At 40.7% G+C, this 23,146-nt stretch overlaps 1 protein-coding gene across 1 annotated transcript in view; it reads right to left on the bottom strand.

Moving 5' to 3' along the window:
* Positions 1 to 20,270, bottom strand: part of RASA3 (RAS p21 protein activator 3) — a gene marked incomplete at its 5' end in the record, with an annotated part of 36,440 nt that extends 16,170 nt beyond the window's left edge. The window contains 11 exons of the mRNA XM_009878160.1: positions 261 to 367; positions 1,502 to 1,625; positions 2,556 to 2,630; positions 3,488 to 3,602; positions 5,491 to 5,639; positions 6,436 to 6,592; positions 7,096 to 7,200; positions 11,186 to 11,265; positions 16,920 to 16,992; positions 19,863 to 19,947; positions 20,254 to 20,270. Of these exons, the coding sequence (XP_009876462.1) occupies positions 261 to 367; positions 1,502 to 1,625; positions 2,556 to 2,630; positions 3,488 to 3,602; positions 5,491 to 5,639; positions 6,436 to 6,592; positions 7,096 to 7,200; positions 11,186 to 11,265; positions 16,920 to 16,992; positions 19,863 to 19,947; positions 20,254 to 20,270 (1,087 nt within the window). The remainder of the gene's footprint in view (positions 1 to 260; positions 368 to 1,501; positions 1,626 to 2,555; positions 2,631 to 3,487; positions 3,603 to 5,490; positions 5,640 to 6,435; positions 6,593 to 7,095; positions 7,201 to 11,185; positions 11,266 to 16,919; positions 16,993 to 19,862; positions 19,948 to 20,253) is intronic.
* Between the last annotated feature and the right edge of the window lie 2,876 nt (positions 20,271 to 23,146).

The raw sequence follows: 23,146 nt of genomic DNA, 5'->3' as shown, positions 1-23,146 counted from the left end.
CTTCCCCACAGCAGCTCAGAGCATCTACCTTGTTTGTCTTTACATTTCCCCATTCCTACCACACCTCCCACGTTCTTCACAATACACAGTCATTCAACATATGCTTCAGATCCAAACCAGACGCAGCAGATTTTTGAACTAACCAAGGTACTTCTCCTCAAGGCTATTAAAAGAACTGAAGAAAGAATCTTGATAGACAGACTATGGTGACAAAACTGTATACACAGCTAGAGGAAAAAAAAAAAAGATACAGTGCTTACCGGATGGTGTGGTGTAAGCTGAAAGAGGTTTGGAGAAAGAATGGCAGGAGCAAAGAATCGCAGGAAAATAAAGCTGCTGACAGCTGTATACCTCACATCTAGGTCACCTATTAATAAAAAGACCTCTACTCAGCGTTTCAATAATCCTTTAAAACCTTCTGAAATTATCAAAATGTCTTCAGAAAGCTAACTCAAGCATGTGCTGGAATCGTATATAGTGCAAGTTACAGGATTAACCAACAACAGAGAATTCGGAGCCAGAGACTGGCTAGCATAAACCAATAAATGCCTTTTAAAAACAAACGAGTTCATGACACAGGCTATAAGAACACCATTCGCTTTTTCACCATGCAGGAAACTTCGCACAAATATCTGCTATTGCATCTGTGCAACTCATGTATGACAAACAATTTACATATTTTATGAAATGTTCAGCCCAGAGACCAACTCTGTTATCTAGTTATAGCCCTGAGCACAATGGCTGTACAGACTGCTGACATATCCATTTCAGTTGACAGTTATAGAAAATAAAATTTGTTTTGACATAAAATAAAGAGCACGACAGCACAGTCAATGCTTTTCTGCTTAAGGGTCTCTACTATGAAGTGACTGTTTAAAAGCTGAAGTTGTATTACTCCCTCTAAAATGGCCTTATTGTGATCTGCTTTCCTTCATGAAAATACATGGGTTGGTTGGTTTTGCTCAATTCAGGTTTTATATTGCCCACTCATTCTCACAGAGCCAAAACAAGTAGGAGGGAGTAGAAAGAATTCTCTCTTGACAGTCAGAAAAACATTTCCAGCACATGGGCCTCCGAGGCAATGAGCTTGCAATAACTCCATTAATTTATAGACTGGCCTTTATTACAGATTGACATATGAGCAGAAGATAATTCAGCTGCAAGGAGTCTGCAGAATGAGTCGTTATCTAAACCTGCACATTTGAAAACTGAGCATGCTTTGCAAATATGGAAGCCATAAACATATACCTTCATAATGTCCTTTTAGAACGCTGTTCTCCTTTGAAAGATGTTTAAGGAAAAGTCATACAATCATTAAAAGCCATATTCTTTGTGGAACAAATAATCAAGTAAAAAATAGCGTTAATACACGCTCCAAATGGTATTTTGCATAAACTGCTTTTCAGTCATCATGGATCACGTGGACTGCTAGACTACACCTACATTTACAACCTATCAGCGATGTAAAATAAATAGAAGTAAAAATAATATAGAAACTCACCTTGAAATCGTTTGGCAGCTGATTCTCTCAGTGAAAAGAAAATATCGCACATCACTGTAGGGCAGCTTACACCAGATTTTGTAATTACGGTAAAAATGCGATCAACATATTGCCTCAGATTTTCCTGAAAAATGCAACAATTTTGTCAAAATTAGTATCATTTTCTGCTGTGAAAAGCAGTACTACGAATAAAAGCAGGAATAATAGCTTCATTAAAAGATTCTCACTTTCAACATTATATACTTGCAAAACAGTCTCACACTCAATGATACTTTCCTTTGCTAAAAGCACATATTTGAGTACAAAAGTGATGATATTATTCCTGTCAAAAACAACCATTGAGTGATCACAGAATCCCAGAATGTCAGGGGTTGGAAGGGACCTCAAAAGATCATCCAGTCCAGCCCCCCTGCCAGAGCAGGATCACCTACAGTAGGTCACACAGGAACACGTCCAGGCAGGTTTCGAAAGTCTCCAAAGAAGGAGACTCCACAACCTCTCTGGGCAGCCTGTGCCAGTGCTCTGTCACCCTCATAGTGAAGAAGTTCCTCCTCATGCCGAGGATGAACTTCCTATGTTCTAGCTTATACTCATTATTCCTTATCCTATTACTTGGCACCATCGAAAAGAGACTGACTCCTTCCTCTTGACCCCCATTCCTCAGAGATTAATAAGAGCCCCTCTCAGCCTTCTCTTTTCAAGACTAAACAGCCCCAGTTCTCCCAGTCTATCTTCATAGGAGAGATGTTCAGCTGGGGCTGTAGAGCACATTGCTCCTTTTTGTAGTGCCATTTTCTACATGTCAGTAGAGCCACAGGCTAAGTTATCCTCGCCCTTGAGGGCAGAGGAAGAAGTGATTAATGTTCTATAGATAACTTATTTATAGAATGATGTAAGGCCATTGTAAAATAATTATGACAGTTCGTGGAGTACAAAAAGTTTCCAGTGTATTCTAACGAATGACAAAATTATTTGCAACATGAAACTTCTAAGGACCTCACTTAAACTTCACAGTGTAAACACAGATTATATCTTCGAAATCCAATGAGCATACCCTGTTATTTTCCAGATTTTCACCATCCTTTAATTTCACAGGATCAATTTCACAAGTTTTATGGACCTGGCAGATCTAGAAAAAAAAGGAAGTGAACAATTATATATATTATCAGTTTACTTCAAGTAGAAGAAGTTTTGTAAAAAGAATAATCTGTTAGCTTTTTGAGGCAAAATGCAAAAGCCAACTTTGAATTGTATTTTTTCTTTCGACAAAGCATCAAAGGTAAATTATACTTGATCTTTATTTTTTAGAAAAAATAGTATTAATTTGATCCACCCTTAACTTCAAATGAAATGAAGAATTTTTCTTTAGACTTTCTTAAACAAGGCTGTTCAAGAAAAGTGCTATTTTGCCAAAACAGTCAGCTTCGAAAGTATATGTATATTCTTTAAAAACTTGACATTTTCTGGTGAAACATTAAAACAGCTGAAGAAATTGTCAAATCATTTAAAGGAGGTCTGTGGCCTTAAAGTATTGCCCAATTACTGCACTAAAATATCCACGCCCACCATTCTGGACGGGGTAGATATTAAACCATTGCTACAATACAGTTATCCAAGAATAATTTTATTCCTTTATACCCACTGGATGAAATGTATTACTTATAGCTTCCCAGCAGCTTTCTCCTGTTTATATTCTTTATTCATTCAAGTTATTACTTTATCAATTTCTCAGAAACAGAAATGTTAGATTTTATAAGAAGTTAAATAAATGCAACCTTTCCTTTTCCTTTAATACAATCCATCTGTTTCTGAACTGGGTGATTCAGACATGGCAAAACTAACACAAGGGATTTTGATGTAGAAGTGGAGTCTTAAGCATTATTCCTACAAAGTCATCTTAAACCAGAAAGGGAATAAACAGTATCCACTCCCTGAAGGCTTTTTACAGAGATATTTTGTCAAATAAACAGTCTAAACTCCTCTTACCTCATCTATAATTGGCTTTAGCGTAACTTGCAGATAATGCATCCCTGCCAGCTTCATTGTCTCGTCAATGCACTTGGAGGTTAATGAGTTTCCTCTGAAAATGGTGTTTGGATCTCTGGAAGTGAACAATTTTCTGTAATTTAGTCTCTTTGTAATCAACTGCTAATATATGGAAATAAAAGAAGCAGTGAAAGGGGACGGAAATTCGGGTCTGAAAGCACAAGCCAAAACTCCCTTGGATACCAGTCTGCCATTAAATGCAGGCACCTGGCTTTTCATGTGCTTCCAGGTTATAACAGAAAAGCAGTGGTCACGGTGAGGCCAGAGGGATGACAGATTTTCTTCTTTGTATCAGCGCACCAGCCAAACGTGAAGCTACACAACACAAGCTCAAATCAGAGGGGTTTATAAACCGCAGAAAATGTACCCATTTTTCACACGTCACTGAACAGCGTTAATTTGACTAAGGGATGGAGAGAGTGATTTCAGTCTCACACCACCATTGGGCATTACATGGGAACTGTTACTCTCCTACACAAGAAGTACTTGTAGGCTGAGAGGGAGATAAAAAAAAAACAACAACAGGCTCCAATGACATAGCCGTCTTTTCTAAGTGACTTCCAGCACTGTCCTGCCACAACACTATCAAATACAGGGCAGATCCCAGCTGTGCCCTGAGAACTGTGTGGACAGTGAACGCCAAGCAGACTCTCACGTTTTCCTGAAAAGCCACTTGCACAGAATTCTTCTCGTATCAGATGTACAACCACTGTGATCTTAAACTTTAGCTAGCTGCACTATCATGCTTGTTTCTTTTTTTTTTTAGTATTTTTGAAGTATTTTTGTAGCATTTTGAGAATGCAAGTAATTATATATTTATTTTGTATCCAAAATATCTTCTCTAGTAATTTACATTAGATAGGTATCTAATCAAATTCGTCTACAACCCATATGATCAAAATCTGTGCCTGCTGACAGAAGATCAAACTCGGATATGAAGTGATTTGCTCGTTCCTGTACACACACCGATGTTTTTTCTGTTGTTTATAGCTCACTACAGTTGTACCCATTTACAAACAGGGAATAACGGGATGCAATACTTTGCTGGATTCATCATTTTGTTTCATAAAAAAGTAAGCTCACCGCCTGTCACAAACACCAGAAAGCCCTGAAAAAAAACCCATCGTCTTTGCTGTGTTATCACAGGAACATGACATCTACTTACAGGAAGGAAAACACTCTATGCTTCAGACGCTCTGAAAAAAAACCAATCCACACAAAAACTTTTCTTTTGCACTGAGGAAGACATTACTTCAAAGTCTGTATCTGTCACTTCCCTTGACTCCCAGTTGTCTCTTCAACTGTCAGTCAGGAGAATGACTACACAGGCACAAGGCTTGTGGCAACAAATGTTCTTTAGGACCTGCCTGATGAACATTAGATCTTACACTACTGAACTGTCAGCCCGCCCGTAAGTCACACAAGAAATGACCAGAAAGAAAGATTTTGTTCTTTGCTCCCCACTGCCAGATCCAATCCCATCTTTGTTCCTCAGCACTCTAACTGGAAATATTTGACATGTTTAAATATTCATGATTAAGAAGAAATTTGCTTTTTGTTTTGAACACTTTTACTCAGCATAAGACAATTTATTAGCCCAATATAAAGCTGAAATGATTTCACATGAACAGCTGAAGGTAATGTCAGATTTCACAGTTACCATCAAACATAATTAAGACTGAGAATGAAAGTCCCTGCTCTCAATAGTCTTGCAAGCAGATTTCGCAAAACATGATGGGAATTCCTCCTAAAATTAAGCTCACCACATCTTCAGAGCAGTGAATGGATTTATAAAGAGCTCTGCTACTCAGCTGGGAGGAACAGGAATAACTCCAACAGTTTCTTTTCACATTACTTATAATTCTAGAAGTTGAGTGCAGGATCCTAACACTAGTAAACACAGAACAGATATGTCTGATAGCAATTAACTGTTCGATACTTACTGAGTTCTCTTCACTTCAGCATTCGCAATGGCACTTATGAAAGGCACAATTCTGCCATAGTGTAAGAAAAGCCTGACGAGAGGTATAGCTGCTTCCTGTTTTTCTCTGCAAACTTCACCCAAAATGTGTGCAGCTGATGCTGAAACAGGCTGAACAGTGGAAAGAAATAAAAACTTTGAGAGATCTTTCCAGAACAAGCATCCTTTCTTTCTTTTCCCATTAGCTCCTTAATGCAGAACCCCACACAACAGTTGCACTGGCAGGTTACCTAGACATGCCTGTGCAGACATGGGTGAGTGTTACATTCCAATTTTTGCTGGCTATAAGTTCTGATCGCAAGAGGGCAGCAATTTAAAAACTATTACAGTACAGTTGCTTTTCTTCCCCTCATTTTTAATAGATGTCTTTTCACTGAATGTCACTGTTGCCTGGGAAGCAAGTGAAACGGAAGAACTCTAACCCTTCTCAATTTCAAGCCAAAGTACAGAATCCAGTTATTGTACTGAAAAAATAAATGCACTGTTACAACTGCTAAAGGTATAAATAATGGCACAAACAGTCCAATCCTCTGATCTTTCAGAACTAGTTCTTAAGCAAGTAAATCTGTTTCTCTCTGGTAAAGGAAAACCAATTGATCAAACTTAAGTTTACTTTGCATTTTCACACGTAAAACTAGAAAGCCACAGAGAATATGCGCTGCCAAAACCACTGGTGTTCCTGGGTGTGCCTTCACCCACCACACTGCCTGCAGATAAAGATCTCTGCAAGGACTGAAAACAAGCACCAGGGATATGCAGAGCCTAACAAGGCCGTCAGGTCTGAAAAGTAAGGAGCTCAAGTCTCTGGTAATGACACAATTTTGGTGCCAGTCAAGACAGTGACATGCAGTCAGAGACCCCTGTGAGGGGGTCTGCAGGTTACCAACCAGCAGTGCAAGCAAATTACCTCAACATCCGCAGATTTTAGCAGGAGGTCTCTAAGTGGACTGTAATAGTCTGAGGAAAAAACATGGTCCTCAGTGTAAACCACATTTAACCTTAAGGAACCAAGGTCATCAGGTTTCAGTGACTTGTTACCATTATCTCTGGGCTGCAGGAAATACCTGATATGCAAAAAATAAGACAGAAAGCTTGTGCTGAAACACAAGGTTATCTCAAGATATTCATGAACATAGATAAAATATACAGATACACACAATATTTACATATATGTATCAAACTCTCAAGATTCCTGTATTGGATTTTTTAATTAGGTTTGCTAGTCTATTTTGCACCAACTGCAGCATGGGAAGTTCTGATTATAAAGTTTTATGTAGATACCATTAAAAACCCACACACTGAAACTGTGGCACTGATGATGAACTGCAGTAAATACCATAAAGCCAACATATTAGAACTCCCACACGCAATACAGAGGCAGACTGAAATCTCTAATCATATTATCAAAACTTCTTGTTCTTACATTTGCTAAGATTACTTTGGCTTACTTACAAAAAAAGATACATTTTATATCCATTTAAACTTTATCACACAGCAGTAATTATTCTAAAGTCTTCAGAGCAGACATATGTTTCTACTTATTCTCCAGAAGAAAAATGTTAAATACCATGCTTCATAAGAACTCGACTGTCGCAGAAATTTCAAAGGTAGTCTCAGTTCTCCCAGAAACTCATCTCCAAACTTCAAATTACTGGCATTCCAAAGATCAACCCTGTAACAGAAACAAATAATTAAAAAAAATAATACATGAAAACCATAAAAACCAATCCAACCTTGATTTAATTTTGCTGCTTCCCCCACCCACCCCAAGCCTATGATTTAGCAAGTGTCAAAACTGTGCAATAGTGGTTTCCAAACAGTAAAGAGAGAAGACCTGACCTTATATTTCTGGAGCCTTGCAGTTCATCTCCATGAAACATCAATGAAATAAATTATCTAGACTACCTTTCCCTCATCTGCACTTTTTCCACCGACCCTATTTACGAAGATTCAAGCGGCTGTTGGCTATCCCAGATAACACAAAAATACAGGTAAAATAGACACCAGGGGAAAAAAAAAACCATGCAGAGATATTTAAGGGCTCCATACTGTCTAATTTGGGATTACTGGCAGCTAAATGTCAGCTTTACATCCTTAAGCTAAGTATCTATACAGTCCTTCCCAATGCTCTATCTCCTGGGAAGATTCACTGTGTCAGGCTTACAAATTTGCTGCACCTAAACTAGTTCTGTACAGATACTAAAAGTCTTCGGACAGTTCTCAACCACTCTATATAATCTGTGTATTGACTGATGCCCACACAGCTTCTAGCACTCACTCGCCTCAAGTTTGGCAAGTTCTTGTATGTGTCTCTAGATGATATTTTCTTTCCTCTCACATGCTCTTTAACATTAGGATGTAACAACTACCCTGGATTCAAAGCAAAAGTACTGGTGTCTCACCCTACACCTGGAATTTGTAGATAAATGCTGTAATATCCACCTTGAAGCAAGGTTTTCTAACTCCAGGGTAGTTGTATCTGAAGGTTTCCTCTGAGAGACATTTTAAAATAAGCTCAGATGGGAATTTTGCAGCCAAGTTACAGCTTGAATGTGCCTTAAACTTCCAGGGAAAAGACATATGGCAAAAAATACAGGTTTTCAGGTAATCAAGATTTTTAGAAAAGCAACTTTTAATTTGGATAAGGTGCAAAGTTTTCCAATTGTGGCCATATTTATACAACCTTCCTAGTCTCAAGCACGTCACAGTAGGGTTGTCAAGGAATGGATGTTGGTAGTCCTGCTAAAGGTTTATCCTACCTTATGCAAATGCAGAGGACATCACTTTTAAATCCTCTGAGCCTTGTGTCTCACAACAGTGTCTCATGCATAAATTTTCATACACTAGACATACCATCAGCTCACACTGCATGCCTGCTGGGTAAAAAGTTCTTCAAACTCTGATATTTTGACAGTATTTCTGCAGGGCAAGAATTCCCCAAAAGGAAAAAAATGTACTTGAAAAATTCAACCTCCTCTCCCCTTTCTTTGTATCTGGTTGGTTACTACCTTAGTGACTAATTCAGATAGCTAAAAGCAGCTTCAGGAGGAATCTTCTGAAAAGTTTATTTACAAATACTCAAACTTATAATTTACCAAATATTTACAGGCTACCAGTGTCTGGTTAGTTGAAATTCTTTCAAAATGTCCACTAGCAATAACACTTTCAAACATACACAGCCAAAGCTTGTTCCCTCACAGCAACTTAAGTCACAGAAAAAATCAGTGCAAAGGATCTGCAGGAGAGGAACTAACAACTTGAGGCAGATTTCACGCTAGAGAGTAAAAAAAGCAGGCATGCAAATTCCGAAGTTACTGTTTTGTGCTCTTGGAGTGCAAAGTGCAAGCAGCATTTCAGAAATCATAATATGCACATCTCAGAGTCCAAAAGATTACTGTTTCCCAAGCTTTTTAGAAGACAAAATTATGGCAAGAGTTATTCCAAAACTGGTCAGACTGTAGTCACAGAAAGAAAGGAACAGCAGAGAGGGGAAGGAGAAACAATGAACTCACCAGAACATCTGGTCCCTATGTGCTGATATACCCTGCCTGCAACTTCCTACACCCACTCAAAGAGAGAAACTTTCATAGCTTTAGAGAGAAACCATGAGAGAACAGGTCTCCTCTTTACCCCGTGGAATGGTATTTTTCTCAGGAGAGAAAAAGAAAACAAACCCCCAAACCCATAAATTGTACGATCTGTCTAGAGGGCATGGGGGCTGACTAAACAGATTGGAGGAAATGAGCGGGGGTGGAAGGGGAACCTGAGATGGAAGCAAAAACACTCTGTCCTGCAGAGGACAAAACTTCTGAGCAAAGAGTTTGCCCAATCAAGACTAATAGTTAAATAACAGATAAAAAGGGATGAAGTGCTTAATCTTTTCCCTGACTATTTTGTAAGCCTCCTCACAAATTACTCATCCTTACCACAGTGGTGCGATGGTTTTAAGATATGAAAGACTTTTCTGAAGCTCAGCTCCATATACTTTATCACTGCAGATAGTGACTTGTCCAGAAAATATACTTAGTAAAACAACTATATAATTCCATTTAGTGCAGCAGTACAACATAAGAATCAACTGAAACATCAAGCAATGTGTAACCACTATCTAACCAATACCTGGGGCCCCCTTCCAGAATCACAAAACTCTCAGAGAATCCTAGCTTCCAGTTAAAATCAGTATGTGGCTGAGCATCACAGCTACCAAGACTAAACCGAGACTCCCAAGACGCTGCTCAGTTGCCCATTCCATCACATGCATCCCATGGGGTATGGGACACGTTACTTCATACCTGCCTCCACCCTACAAAGCTTTGTAGAAATGCTGTCTAGTGCTAGGACCAAGTAATCTGCGGTGCTGCAACCCTCACACCGCCCCAAAGCAACACGGCACCGAACCTTTGCCTTCTATGAATTGGCTGTGGGTTGCCCTTAAACCAGCTACCTTCACGCTGCCTGACACAGACATTTTCAGAGAAACAGAGTACAGCTCCTGTCTTTCTCACACATGAACAGTTTGTCCCTCCTGCCTCACAGAGCCCCAGCAAACCTGAATCCATTAATGGTCTTATAGTGCTGCGATACTACACTGTCAGGCTACATAAACCAACAGCTGACCGTCAAACAAGGACAGCCCTCATCCATTCATCTGTCAACATAAATGCATTTTGTTTGCTGGGAGGAAGTACTGTGCCTCCTTCCTAGTCCCCGCCTCCTTTCCTAATAGTCAATTGAGCTTCTGAAAGGACTAGGGAATGTTTTGGAAGATAAGGCCTAGCCCCCTCCCTAGTGGGAACACCTTGGGAAGGAAGGGGATGCCACCATCCTCCCTCAATCTTTCTTCCTCCAAGTCCTAGCAAGAAGGAGAGGGGAATTTCTCACCACCTGATGCAGATACAGCAGTTTTCAGCTGCAGTGCATCTAGTTGGCCAGATGGCCTAAGTCTCGAAGTTTCAATGTATGTGATGGTATGACGTGTGTGATACCTTCAGGATTTGCACCTCCTATCGCTTCCTCTCTGCTCTTTCTGTTCACCTGTTCCCAGAGACACTGGTGACAGTGGTTTTAAAATAGTATTAAGTGGGTTAGAGAGGGTGGGCTTGTTTTGTTTTTAAAATCAGAGTTGCTTCTTTCTTGTGCAATGGATTTCACACATATCACACCCAGCCTTACAAGAAGAGGTTGAAGTCTGGCAGCAAAAGAGAAGAGAAACTGCCTCTGCCCCCGAGAAACTCCAAGAGTTTCCTTTCAGAGGAAAAGGACCTTATATGGGCTGCTAAAATTAAGTGAGAAAAGAAAATACATTCTTCAACACAGAGTATTGCAGAGCTCCTGGGCTCTTTTCAGAAACTGAGGGACAGAGGAAAGGGGAGCTAAGAAATACAAGGCTGTGCTTAATAACAATTAGATGTTAATATACACACAGTGGTCGCAGGATACCAAGGAAAATAATAAGGATCTTGCCTGCAGCAGAACCATCACACATATTCAGATATCATCTACAGGACAGCGGAGGTAAATGAACATATGGATAGAGCAACAAAGGCTCATCTTGATTTATCAACAGTAAAACCATGCTTGCCACTTTGAAAACCAAGCCTACTACAAAGTTTCACAACTCTGGAATAAAACTTTATACTAAAAGTGTTTTATATTACCTAATCTCCATTTTGTCAACTTCATCGACATCTTCAATATCAAAATGGGATTTCTTGTTGTAGCTACTGGGTCTTGTAACCTAATGAAAAAGAGGAAACTTTAACAACTTGATCCGATGCAAAAGCATTCTGACATTACTTGTATAAAGCTCTAGAAGATCACAGTCTTTTACTGCCAGCAGTGACTTCAGTCCCGATTCTGAAAACATTCATGCATGTGAATAAACACATTGACCAAACAGATTCCTGACTACACAAAAACGGTGGTTACACAATCACATCCAAGAGTAACAATACTCCATAGTTTATTTACAGAAAAAGGACATCTTACTACAGTACTTTGAGTATACATTAACAAAAGAAAAAAAAGAAAAAAAGTCATGGAAAGAAGTACCACTTTTATAATTCAGGTAGGAAAATAAAAAGGCAATTAATAATTGGGTTTTAAATACAGCTGTACAACGGATGCCCTGAGGCACTCTGAAGGTGGGGAGGGAACCCACACCACCCTTAAAAACATTTTACAGTGGAACCAATTAAAATTGGAAACTTCTGTCTGTCCTGACATCCTGAAAGTCAATTTTTTGTGCCTATACAAAAAGTACAAAGCAGATCAATTGTCCACGAAATGCTAGCCTGTGCTATGCATATCCGAATACAGAACCAGCTGCACAGTTCACCAATCATATTTGCAAAAGTGCTAACAGCAAAGCACAGGCAGAAAATAACAGGAAGGTAGCTCTAAGTACAGAGCATTATAAAAAAAAAAAAGGCTAGTACAAACATTTCTTAAAATTTGTTTTTTAGCATGATTATAAAAAGAATTTGATGGTTGTATTTTTGTATAGCACATCAGAAACTTGAGAAAAAGGCTACCCCACCCAGCTGAAACCACAGCAGGAACTGATCAAATGCAAGTGTGTATGATGTGTGGGTTCACACAGAAGCTGATGTTTATTGTAGGCTTAAATCCACTTGTGGCTTAATACTTCCCACTCACAAAAACTGGTTTTTACCGTGAACTTGACTTCTCAGGCTTATATTGTATATGAGATGCATACGGGACAAACACAGGAGGCAACGATATCGTTACACAAGTGGAGAGAAACCAGAAAAGAATATTCAACACAGGACACCCAACAGAGCCCTTTTATGTGTGTGTGTTTATCTGTGAGACAGGCACCATTTTCAAGGCAATACATAAAAGGTAGCAAGAGCACTAGAGACAAAACCCTGTAGGCTAATTGAACGGAATGCACCTGTAAGCCCAAGAACATACAGGATTTCAATAGAGCCTACAAGTCTTCACTGTGGGTAGATGCAGGGAGACCAGTGGCAAGACTTTTGGCAAGACCTTGGCAAGGCTTTTGACACAATCTCCCATAACATCCTCATGAGCAAGCTCAGGAAGTGCAGGACAGAAAAACAGACAGTGAGATGGATTAAGAACTGGCTACACATCAGCGGCCAAGGTGTGGTGATCAACGGTGCCAAGTCTAGCTGGAGACCTGTAACTAGTGGAGACCCCCAGGGATCAGTGCTGGGTCCAGTCCTGCTCAACATCTTTACCAACAACCTCAACGACAGAAAAGAGTATCTTCTGAGCAAGTTTGCTAGTGATATGAAACTGGGAGGCTTGGCTGATACACCTGAAGGCTACGTGGCCATTCAGCAAAATTTGGACAGACTGGAGAGCTGGACACAGAGGAACCTAATGAGATTCAATGAGAATAAGTGCAGAGTCCCTCACCTGGGAAGGAATAATAAAATGCACGAATACAGGTTAGGAGGTGATCTGCTAGGGAGTAGCTCCGTGAAGAACCACCTTGGAGTCCTGGCGGACAACTAGTCCATGGGACAGCACTGTGCCCTTGTGGCCAAGAAGGTATCCTGGGGTGCATTAAGAGTGTGTCCAGCAGACAGAGGGAGGTTCTCCTCCCTCTCTACTCTGCCCTAGTGAGACCTCACCTAGAGTACTGCACCCAGTTCTGGGCTCCCCAGTCCAAGAGGGACAGGGATTTACTTGAAAGAGTCCAACTGAAGGCTACAAGGATAATTAAGAGAGTGGAACACCTGCCTTATAAGGAAAGGCTGAGAGACCTGGGGCTTTTTTGCCTGAAGAAAGACTGAGAGAGGATCCAATTAATGTGTATAAATATTATGAGGGTTGGGTGTAAAGAAGGGAGGGACAACTTCTTTTCACTTGTGCCCTGTGACAGGACAAGGGGCCACAGGAAGTTCCACCTCAATATGAGGAAGAACTTCTTTACTGCAAAGGTAACGGAGCACTGGCACAGGCTCCCCAGAGAGGTTGTGGAGTTTCCTTCTCTGCAGATTTTCAAGAGTCATCTGGACAGGTTTCTGTGTGACCTGCCCTAGATTCTGTGGTCCTGGTCTGGCACAGGGGCTGGACTCGATGGTCTCCAGAGGTTGATTCCAAGACCTAACACTTTGTGATTCAAGAAATTATCCTGCGTAACAGGAAATTACGTTTTCTACTACCATTGTGAAGCTAATAGTGTAATTATTAATAAAGATGCAAAGTTCTAAGACTTGTATAGTCTGTACCATGAACTGCGAAAAAGATGTTATAGCACAGGTGTAAGCTATGACACATCCCTTTTAAGTAAACACTTTTCTGAGAAGTTTTGCTGCAGTCTGCACGTATGAGATTGCTCCATTCACCTAAAAAACTGCTTAGTGCTCAGGTTAATATAGCTCAAGAGTGGTATTCCCAGAAAGGTAGCTCTGTGAAGTCCATCCATTCGAAGGATGGAACTGCAGATGAAGGAACAGCGCCGAACAGTGCTGAACTAGCTTCCATGTACCTTTTTTTTTTTTTTTAAAAAAAAAAAGAGGCCATGAGTCTGCTTTGCTGGTCCCTTTCTTTAGGCAAAGCTGGCAAGCTGTTCATCAGCTGCTCTTTTTTTTTCAGCATGTGCAGGTTTGTAAACAGGTCCTCAGCATTACCTTCTTCGGTTTCTGTAAGGAGGCCACTTTACTGTAGCTACATATAGAACTCTGAGCCCTGACACTGCAGTGCAGCTGGAGCGGTGGTGAAAATGGCTCCTAACCATCAGGTGCAAGTTTCACTCATAGCACCCCTTAAATAAGCCCTTAGATTTCTCAAGCCAATGATAAGGCTATCTTCCATTTAGAAAATCAACTCTGTGAGACCTCTCCGTTGTAAAAAGTAAAGCACCCACTCACTGCCTTTCATGGATCAGCTTCTTCCTTGGAGGCATGGCCAATTGCTGTGCTAGCAGACTGCAGGAAAGCTGATGAAGCTGTTTGGAAGCGGCAAGTGACACCGCTGTCAACAGCATGAATCTGTGCAGCTCCACAGGAATCGGAGCACTCTGCTAGCGCGCACCAGCTACAGGTCTGTCCACGTCTCAATCACTGTGCTAGCAGACTGCAGGAAAGCTGATGAAGCTGTTTGGAAGCAGTGAGTGACACCGCTGTCAACAGCATGAATCTGCGCAGCTCCATAGGAATCAGAACACTCTGTTACCATGCATCAGCCACAGGTCTGCTCGTGTCTCATTAGTGAATGTATTTTCTAGTCACAGCTGTTCTACTGAACCTTGTTCCTTAGAGACATTTAGCCTGATATGTACTAACTACTCTCAAAATGACATATATCTATGTGCACTAAGGGTATGTTTACATTTCAGAGTTCTGGCTGATTCAGACATTTCCCAAGCTCTGCTTTTACTGACACAGAAAAGATTTTGCTCTGAGGTAGCAGAACAACTGGAGCAAAGGCTTGAGATCAAGTTTTGCTTCTGCTGATACTTGCACGCAACTCAACTCTCGGCATAAAGACACACTAAGCAAACCTCCAGCCCCCTCCACAACTTCAGCTGGAAGATGCTTTTTGTTTCTCTTCTTCCTCTCCCAATATGGCACCACCTGCCAAGTTCAGTGTTTAAACATCAGACGTTCACTGCTTCTGCAGCACACAAAGGCTGAGGAATCAGACAGGTGAAGGTTTGTGGTTTACACTCTGAATTCCAGGATTACATTCTCATCAACAAGCTCCTGCTGACAGATGCCTCTAGAACTGCCTATGGTAAGAATAAGGAAGCCTAATTTTAGTTTATTTACATAAAGCATCACTCTTGTGTCACTGCCAAGGGCTGCAGCTTTGAGCCAGGTGACAGACTGAAATCCTGGACAGCCCTGAGTCAACACACAGACACCTCAGTGCAGTTTCAGTGATCAGCAGCTCGGTCTCTCTCCCTCACCAGTCATGCCCACGCAGCACCTCTGCTGAGTCTCCTGGAGTCAGGCAAGCAAGCGCAGAGGTTCACTGCTACCTAAAGTCTATATGGAATTCACATCCTAGAAACAGACGTGTTGGCTTAGCAGAGTTAAAAATCACCTTAGATTCTGGCCAACCCTCAGGGGTCCCGCTCCTTTGGGCAGTGAGAAAGTACTCGTGCCAATAAAGAACCTGCTATATGCATTCCTCAAATTCAAATATCTTGCATTGGGAAGAGCACTTTTCTGCTGGTATGAAACACTTTAGAAGCCAACAGTTGTGCTGACTAATCTAGACAAAGATGGTGCTTTGTAGAAGGAGGGGGAAGAGAGCAATAAGCCCCTCATTGGCACTGCTAAAAACGATAGGTGCACTTCAGATCTGCACAGGGCAACAGCACACATATGGCTCCTCTCCCCAGCTCTCCTTTCCTGATGGGGCTGCCTGTACCCCTGAACTGATTTGAGAAACCACACCCCTAGGTGCCACCCCTATGGCCGTCAACAATTTCTAATGCAAATGTGACCTGGATGATGCAAGTTGTATACGCAGAAAGGGCTTTTCAATTATAGGCCAACTGTATTGTACTACTCCAGCTTTTCATCAGCTTCCTTAGGCCAGGCATGCTCTTGAAGTGTCTACTGAAATAGAACAGTTAAGCACAGATCGGGACAAAGATGTCCAAGAGAAAAAGAAAAGAGAAAGAGACGCATACTTTAGAAGACAGAATGAAAAGTTTCAAGACATATACAAACTATAAAACACACACACATATATGTATGGACACACCACAATTACAGCTACTCTTGCCAGAAAGAACCAGAATGAACACATTTCATAAAAGGTACTCTTTGTCCTAAATGGATTTGTTGAAAATGCTCTGTATTAAATAAAGCTGTAGCAGTTTTACCCACTTGGAAGAAAGGCACTGATATTGCAGCAGATCCGTAGACAGCCAGAACATCCAGTTGAAGTGTATTTTTTCCTCTACAGTTTCCAGTATCCCTAGGAGATAACCTTCCTCCCATTAACTGGGAAAAGCAGGGTGGAGCAGCTATAAAAAACACCATCTAAAAATTTTTGTTGCTTTTCAGGAGTTTAGGGGGTTTTTAGGAGTTTTTTGTCTTTTTTTTTTCTTTTTTGTTTAGTTGGTTTATTGTTTGGGGCTTTTTTTGTTGTTTTTGTCTTTTTTTAAATCCCATCTTTAACTGTCCTTTGTCAAAACTCTTCTGGGGTGAGTCACCACGGAGCATAAAGCCGACTGCTCAGAAATGCCACCTTGAAGCTTTTCCTACAGAGCACCTGAGCGCTGCTCCCTCAGCAGATGGCCAGTCTGATCCTGGGTACTTCTTTCCCCTGCACCATGCTTTGAAACAGTCTTCAAAGAAGACAGCTGGCACAACATGCTGTGCCAACTATCTACAGTATAGTGTTTCAGCTTATCACCCGTTCTTTTGAAATACCAACCTCGAAATAAAACACTTCATCAAAATGTGGATTGTTGGTCTTCTTTTTAACTTTAGTCTTTTTGGCTTCTGATCTGAATTAAGGGGAAAAAAAAGAAAAAAAAAGGGGGTAAGAAACAACACTAGCAGAAGTGTGATCCTAGAACAGAGCCACCAAGGAATAAAGTCATCCACTTGATTTATCTGATAAAATTGGAATGCCATGTGGCTCCAGCACAGCAAGGCATATACACTCACATGCATTTAAAAGAGAGATTTCACTGCATGCTTATTTCTCTAAAGTGGCAGTAATCACAGTTTGTTATCCTTTCTTAAGCACGAGTCCTTGAACCCTGATTCTGTCACTCACTTGCTCCAGAACAATCTTATATCTATACAAAGCAACTGGCAAGCAGCAACATTTGGAGGACAGTTTCAGCCTTGATGTGACTCAAAATTCCTCATATCCTACAGGAAGACTGACTTAGCTATTTCTGTCCTTTATATTATAGGGGGCCGGTTAGCTCAGTGGTTTGAGCACAGTGCTGACAACAATGACCAACACTGAGGTCGAGTGTTTGATTCCTGCTTGGTCCCCATGTGTTGCCTGGTCTAGTCGAGAGGTGGCGTCTCTGCCCATGACAGGGAGGTTGGACTAGATGATCTCTAAGGTCCCTTCCAGCCTAGGCCATTCTATAAAATGATGATATTTTATAATCCTGCCCTGAGGAATCAATGAATGTTTCTCAGTGGTGTTAAATAATCAAAAAACCATCAGAATTATTTCCTCAATAAGAATATTTTACTCTTATACTACCACCCTTTTCCCTGCAGCCCAAACAGCATTTAGTTAATGTTGTGTTGTTGAATTATTACAAACAGTGCTGAGCAGAACAAGTCATGGCAGGCCTCCTTTCAAACCACTCACAGGGCAGGAGGCCTCCCAAAGTTCGCACAGCCCATTCACTGTCTCTGAGACGTGCCATCCGCCTGTGCCTGCCTTTTCAAATACAGATATTTTATTGGCCTGGTATTGGGCTAGAGCCAGCCAATGCATTTCTCACAGGCCAGCCAACAGCTGTTCAATGATTCCCAAATGTTATGAACCTATGCTTGGTTTGTGCTCGTTACCTACACATGAAAAGCTTTGTGTGGTCCCGTGTCACCAATCTCCCCCCTACAGCTCTGTAGGCACAGATAAAACAGACACAGATGGGAGAGACACATCAGCCATGTGGAAAACTGACCTACTAATCATTTCGGCCCAGAATCTATCCCTCATTTCTCATGCAGTAAAGCTGCTTAGAAAGCTTGTAACTGCTTATATTAACCAGACAACTCTATGTATTCTTTTACAGTGGCCAAGTAAAGCTGGGTATTAGACCCAGTGCTGCTGCAGGTGCCCTGTGTGGCTTGAATGGGCCAGTCCACCACGGTACGCTCCCATCTAGAAACAGCTTTGGTCATGAAGTGTGATGGGCCTGCCAGTACAAATCACACACTTGTCAAAATGTTTATGCTTGGCATTGCATAAATGCAGCAGAATAAAGCAGCTTTCCTACTCTAAACTGAGAGGCATCAAAAATTCCAGAGAGGAGAATGATATAGAGATTAAGAATATCCCACCATTCCTAGGAGGAGCTGAGAGATAAGAGAGACTAATCGCCTGCAGGCCGTGGAGCAGATTGCCTATCCCATCTCATCAGTCACACTTGCCAATCAACCTCCTTACCGATAAGCCCATCTGGGAGGGGACTGGGAAGCAGGATGTAGAACGGGAGGCGATTAAGGCAGGCAAAATTATTGGGTGATTACGGAGCAGTGGATGGGAATAAGCTGCCTGCTGCTTGCTGGAGATAGGAGCCAAGCCTTCTCCCCCCACCAAAAACCAGATAGGAATAGGATGAGGCTTTGCTCCTTATTCCGAAGGGAAGCACGTTATCAGTTGTCAGACATTATCAGGACTGGGGGAGGTGGAGGCAAGCAGACAAAGGGAAGTTTGGACATTCAAATAGGGTTAGTAAAAAAATTTCCTTACAGTTTCAGTAATTGCCACCCAGTACCACCTGAAACGTGTTACAGGTTTAAAACATAAAAGTGTGCAGCTCAAATACAGAGCTCATTAACAGAGATAAAGCACAACACACCTAGTCAAAGATGAAGAACACAAACCAGTCTCAAAGACTCTCCTGCATGCAAGGCAAGGATTTGTCAAGAATGCATCCTATTTATAGCATTTTCACTGAATTGTTGTAAAACATTATAAGTAAGCCATGCCACCAAATTGATTCTCTGAGGTCACAGCAGAGCTCTTTTGTTTCTAGCATGGCACAGACATAAAAGACGATTCCAGGCAAGCAAAAACAGAACAGCGAAATTTTTATAACAGAATAGGAAATTTTAATTCTGAATTTAAACTGAAGAATATTATGCAGAATCTCATTACTACAACCTCATTCCAAGTTTTATCCATGCTATTATGTCCACATATATCAATTAAAAGGACTGAGCCACCTCAGGCTTTCGACATACACATTAATTTGCCACACCTTGAAAGTGAAAAGACTAAATATTCATATACAAACATGCATACTCTAAGACGTTCATGCATTGTGCTTTCTCTTCTGCCCCTACCCAAAATCAGGCAATAAATCTGCTCAAAAACTGACCTCCAGCTGAGGTGAGAAGATGCACAAATTAAGCCTAACCACAAATTACATACTTCAGGATATTACAATTATTCAGGGATTATTCAAACTTTTACATAAACCAAAACTGAACCAAGCCTCAAATTACTCACTCTAGTATAACTCAGTAGTTCATACATGCACACACCAACATTTCACATATTCTAGTGGGGTCTAAATACTCCCATCTGTCTATCTGAGAATGTAGATTTCGAATAGACAAAAGGAAACTGAAACTATCCTTATAAAACTGAAGCTCTTATACGTGCAATACTTGCCTGGAGGGTCCTGCTAAGGTAACAGTGGCGTAGGGATCACATTGCCCGTTCACGATTGGCAGCCCTTGGCACTCTAAAACTCTAGAAAAGAAGAAAATGCAGACAAACGCATCAATGAAATGGGAAGAGATTGGAGTGAAAAATACAATGCATTTTCATCCTGTTCCCTTTTTAAAATACTTTACACCAGGGAAATCAAATGTCACTGAGCACAAGCCTTTAATTTACACCTAAACTTGAAAACACGTTTTTGGTCTTAAATACTAACCTTAGTGGGGTCAAAAATACTGTTAAATTACAGAGAAACCTTAAACGATTCTTATTATGTAAGCACAACAACTTAAGGTTCGTGAAATAAAAGTCTGCTGTCAAAATGGGAGCTGTCAGCGCATTAGAATTCTGTGACAACTTATTCACTCCAAAAAATAACCAGAATTCACTTCCATAACAAAAGATTATAAAACCCACACAGACTTATGCCAGCAGTAGTCAAGTAATTTCTCAGAATCGCATTCTCAAAGGCCTCGGTGCTATTGACAAAATTTAGTGTGGGCTTATTTGTAAAGGTAAGTTAACTACAGACCAGCAGATAGCACGACACAGCCACCTTTCTCTGAAAAACTTCGGAATAGCAAAACTGAAGAAACACATTCAGCAGCTCTGCACTGAAGAAGTCAAAAAGACACTGGAGGGACAAAATGGAGTAAACTGAGTTTGCTGCAAGCCACAGTGAGAAATCTGCACTCTCAACTTCTTTTTGGAAAAAGAGGGGAAAAAAATCCAGACAACACAACCTCAAAAACCAGTGTTTTGTGTTTTGCAAGTTAAAACCCACTGAGGAAAACAGCACCAACTCGGAGAGAAGGCAGACAAGACAGTTGCCAGGACTCTCCCTCCTGAAACAAGTTCTGCTTCAAACAGGTAAGGCTGATTTTATATACGATTATAAATGGAACATTATGGTGAAAACAAACTTCTAAGCTCTTCAGGCAGCTGAGTAGCACTATACTTGCAATGTGAGATACCTTGCAAACTTCTGGGTGTTGTAAAACGAGCAAGAAAAGTAAAATCCATTTTACTGCTTCCAGAGACAGTAATTTTGATATGAAAAATTTTTTTAAAACGTCACTAGAGAAAAAATCAGTAGCAGATAGTGCTCCACAATTTTATCCAAAACTCAAGTTATTTGGTAACATACTATGTGGGCTTTAAATACAGTATGACTACAAACCTATCACTTTGCATAAAGGGAGGAAAAAAATTAATATTCCTCATTAATACAGGAATCGCTTTTGTATCGGAGAAGCTGCAATCTAGGTGAGTTCACACAGTCTTAGACATACACGAAGACTGAGATCACACCAAGCAGACACGTTCAGGCAGCTGAAGTGACAAGCTGCATTCATAGCTGGATTCTCACACCTATGACCCTGCAGAATAAAGGCTAAGTAATGGGCTTAATGCAGAAAGCCCACAGTAATGCACTCCCTCACAAGCTTCTCACTTGCATAGCCCCTACATGCACGGAAAAGCATTCAGTTATTAAAATCTAGATGACTGCTCATTGCTGAATCACTAACACTAGTGCAAAAGAGAATTATGCTCTGTATTCTGGATACTCAAGTGAAATCATAGATCAAAAGGATAGAGAAAGTTAGGAAAAAACTGAATTGCCTACACGTTGTGCTCCTTTTTTTCCTGAACTTCTTTTACTTCCCTACAAGTTTACCTTCCACACAGGAGTTAGAAGCCTCCCAGATGCCTCGTTTAGCAGGTATCTGATATTGCAGAACACTACCACACAAACAGCAAAATTCAAGCCACAAATTCTATCGCAGCACCAGCTGGAAATGCAAGGTGCAAGCTCCAGCAACCCTCAACATCAAGGACCACACAACACGCACGATTTGGTTGTCTAAACGCATGCATCTAATGCCATTTGGGATTACTTAACAGCTTCTTCCCCAGTCCCTTGCTGCTGCTCAAGAAAGGCAGGAGGTACCCATAGAACATGCATATTTGATAGCTCCATACCTCTCAGAGGCCTCATAAATAGACTATATGCCTGTTTTCAAGTAACCAAGCCCTACTACAAATGCATCCGGCTTACCTTACACAGAAGGTGTAGAAGAGGCTTTTTTTTAATGTGTATTAATAAAAGCATTCAAAATAGCAAGGAAAATGCTACTTTTTAAATTTAAAAAGGGCAGCTTGATTTTTCTTGTAAGTGAATGACAGACAACTTTTCTCAATGTGACTATATTCACAGCAGAAACACCTTGGTAGTGAGCTACAGCACGGCTGCTGGTAAAATTCTTCTAGGATAGCAGATGTGGCTTGAACACGTTCCTGTTTGAATAGAACAATTGTACACCAAACATCAGTGTCAACCTCGCCACACCTTCCACTGCTTCCTTAAGGCAATCTGCCAGTTCCTTAAAATGAAATAGTAACTCAATGGCTTTATAGTAGTCAGACAATTTTCTACTCTTGATGAACAGCTTTCCAAGCCAGCTCTCATCCATACAAGAATTATGTGAAATTTAAACACAGAGGAAGCATGTTCAGGGAGAGTATGATCCCTGTTTAAATAAAAGCAGTCCTTTCAGAAGTAGGTGCACAATACAAGATGATTCCAGACAGCATGATCTACTCTTGAGGACATGCAGAGTTTATAAATCACTACACAGTAAAATCACAGATGAATTTGAGTGATAGAAAGTGTGACAATTATCCACACCAAAATAATGCATACCCTAACTATACGCATACACAACGATAGTATCTATTTTAATATTGCCACACTGAATATTTTTTTTTTTTTAATGTAGCCCTCTGTCATTACAATATCAGCCATCAGGAACAGTTAAAAAAACCAAACGGGTCATTAGCTGGTCCCGAGAGAACACAGCAACACAAATCACTGGGCTCCTGCATCTTAAACTGTGCATGCTCTCCAAAATACACAGAGAAGAACAGAACGGCTTCTAATTGTTTGTGGCTCTCCCAGGTTTGTACTCTCCAAAAAAACCAGAAGTTATCCATTCATGAACAGCTTACAAAATCATGAATGGCGTGAAGAACATTTCCTCACAAAACAAGAATTAAGGGGCACATAATGAAATTACCAGACGGCAGGTTTAAAATAAACAAAAGGAAGTACTTTTTAAACACCATGCATAATGAAATTGCAAAACTTATTGCCATGGGATGTCGCAGAGGCCAAAAGAATACATGGATTCAAACCAGAACAACACAAGCTCATGGAGCGTAGTTTTGTAGAC

This window comes from Apaloderma vittatum, unplaced genomic scaffold (assembly GCF_000703405.1).
Source record: "Apaloderma vittatum isolate BGI_N311 unplaced genomic scaffold, ASM70340v1 scaffold20590, whole genome shotgun sequence".
Lineage (NCBI taxonomy): Eukaryota > Metazoa > Chordata > Aves > Trogoniformes > Trogonidae > Apaloderma > Apaloderma vittatum.
This window is presented reverse-complemented; position numbering and strand designations above follow the sequence as displayed.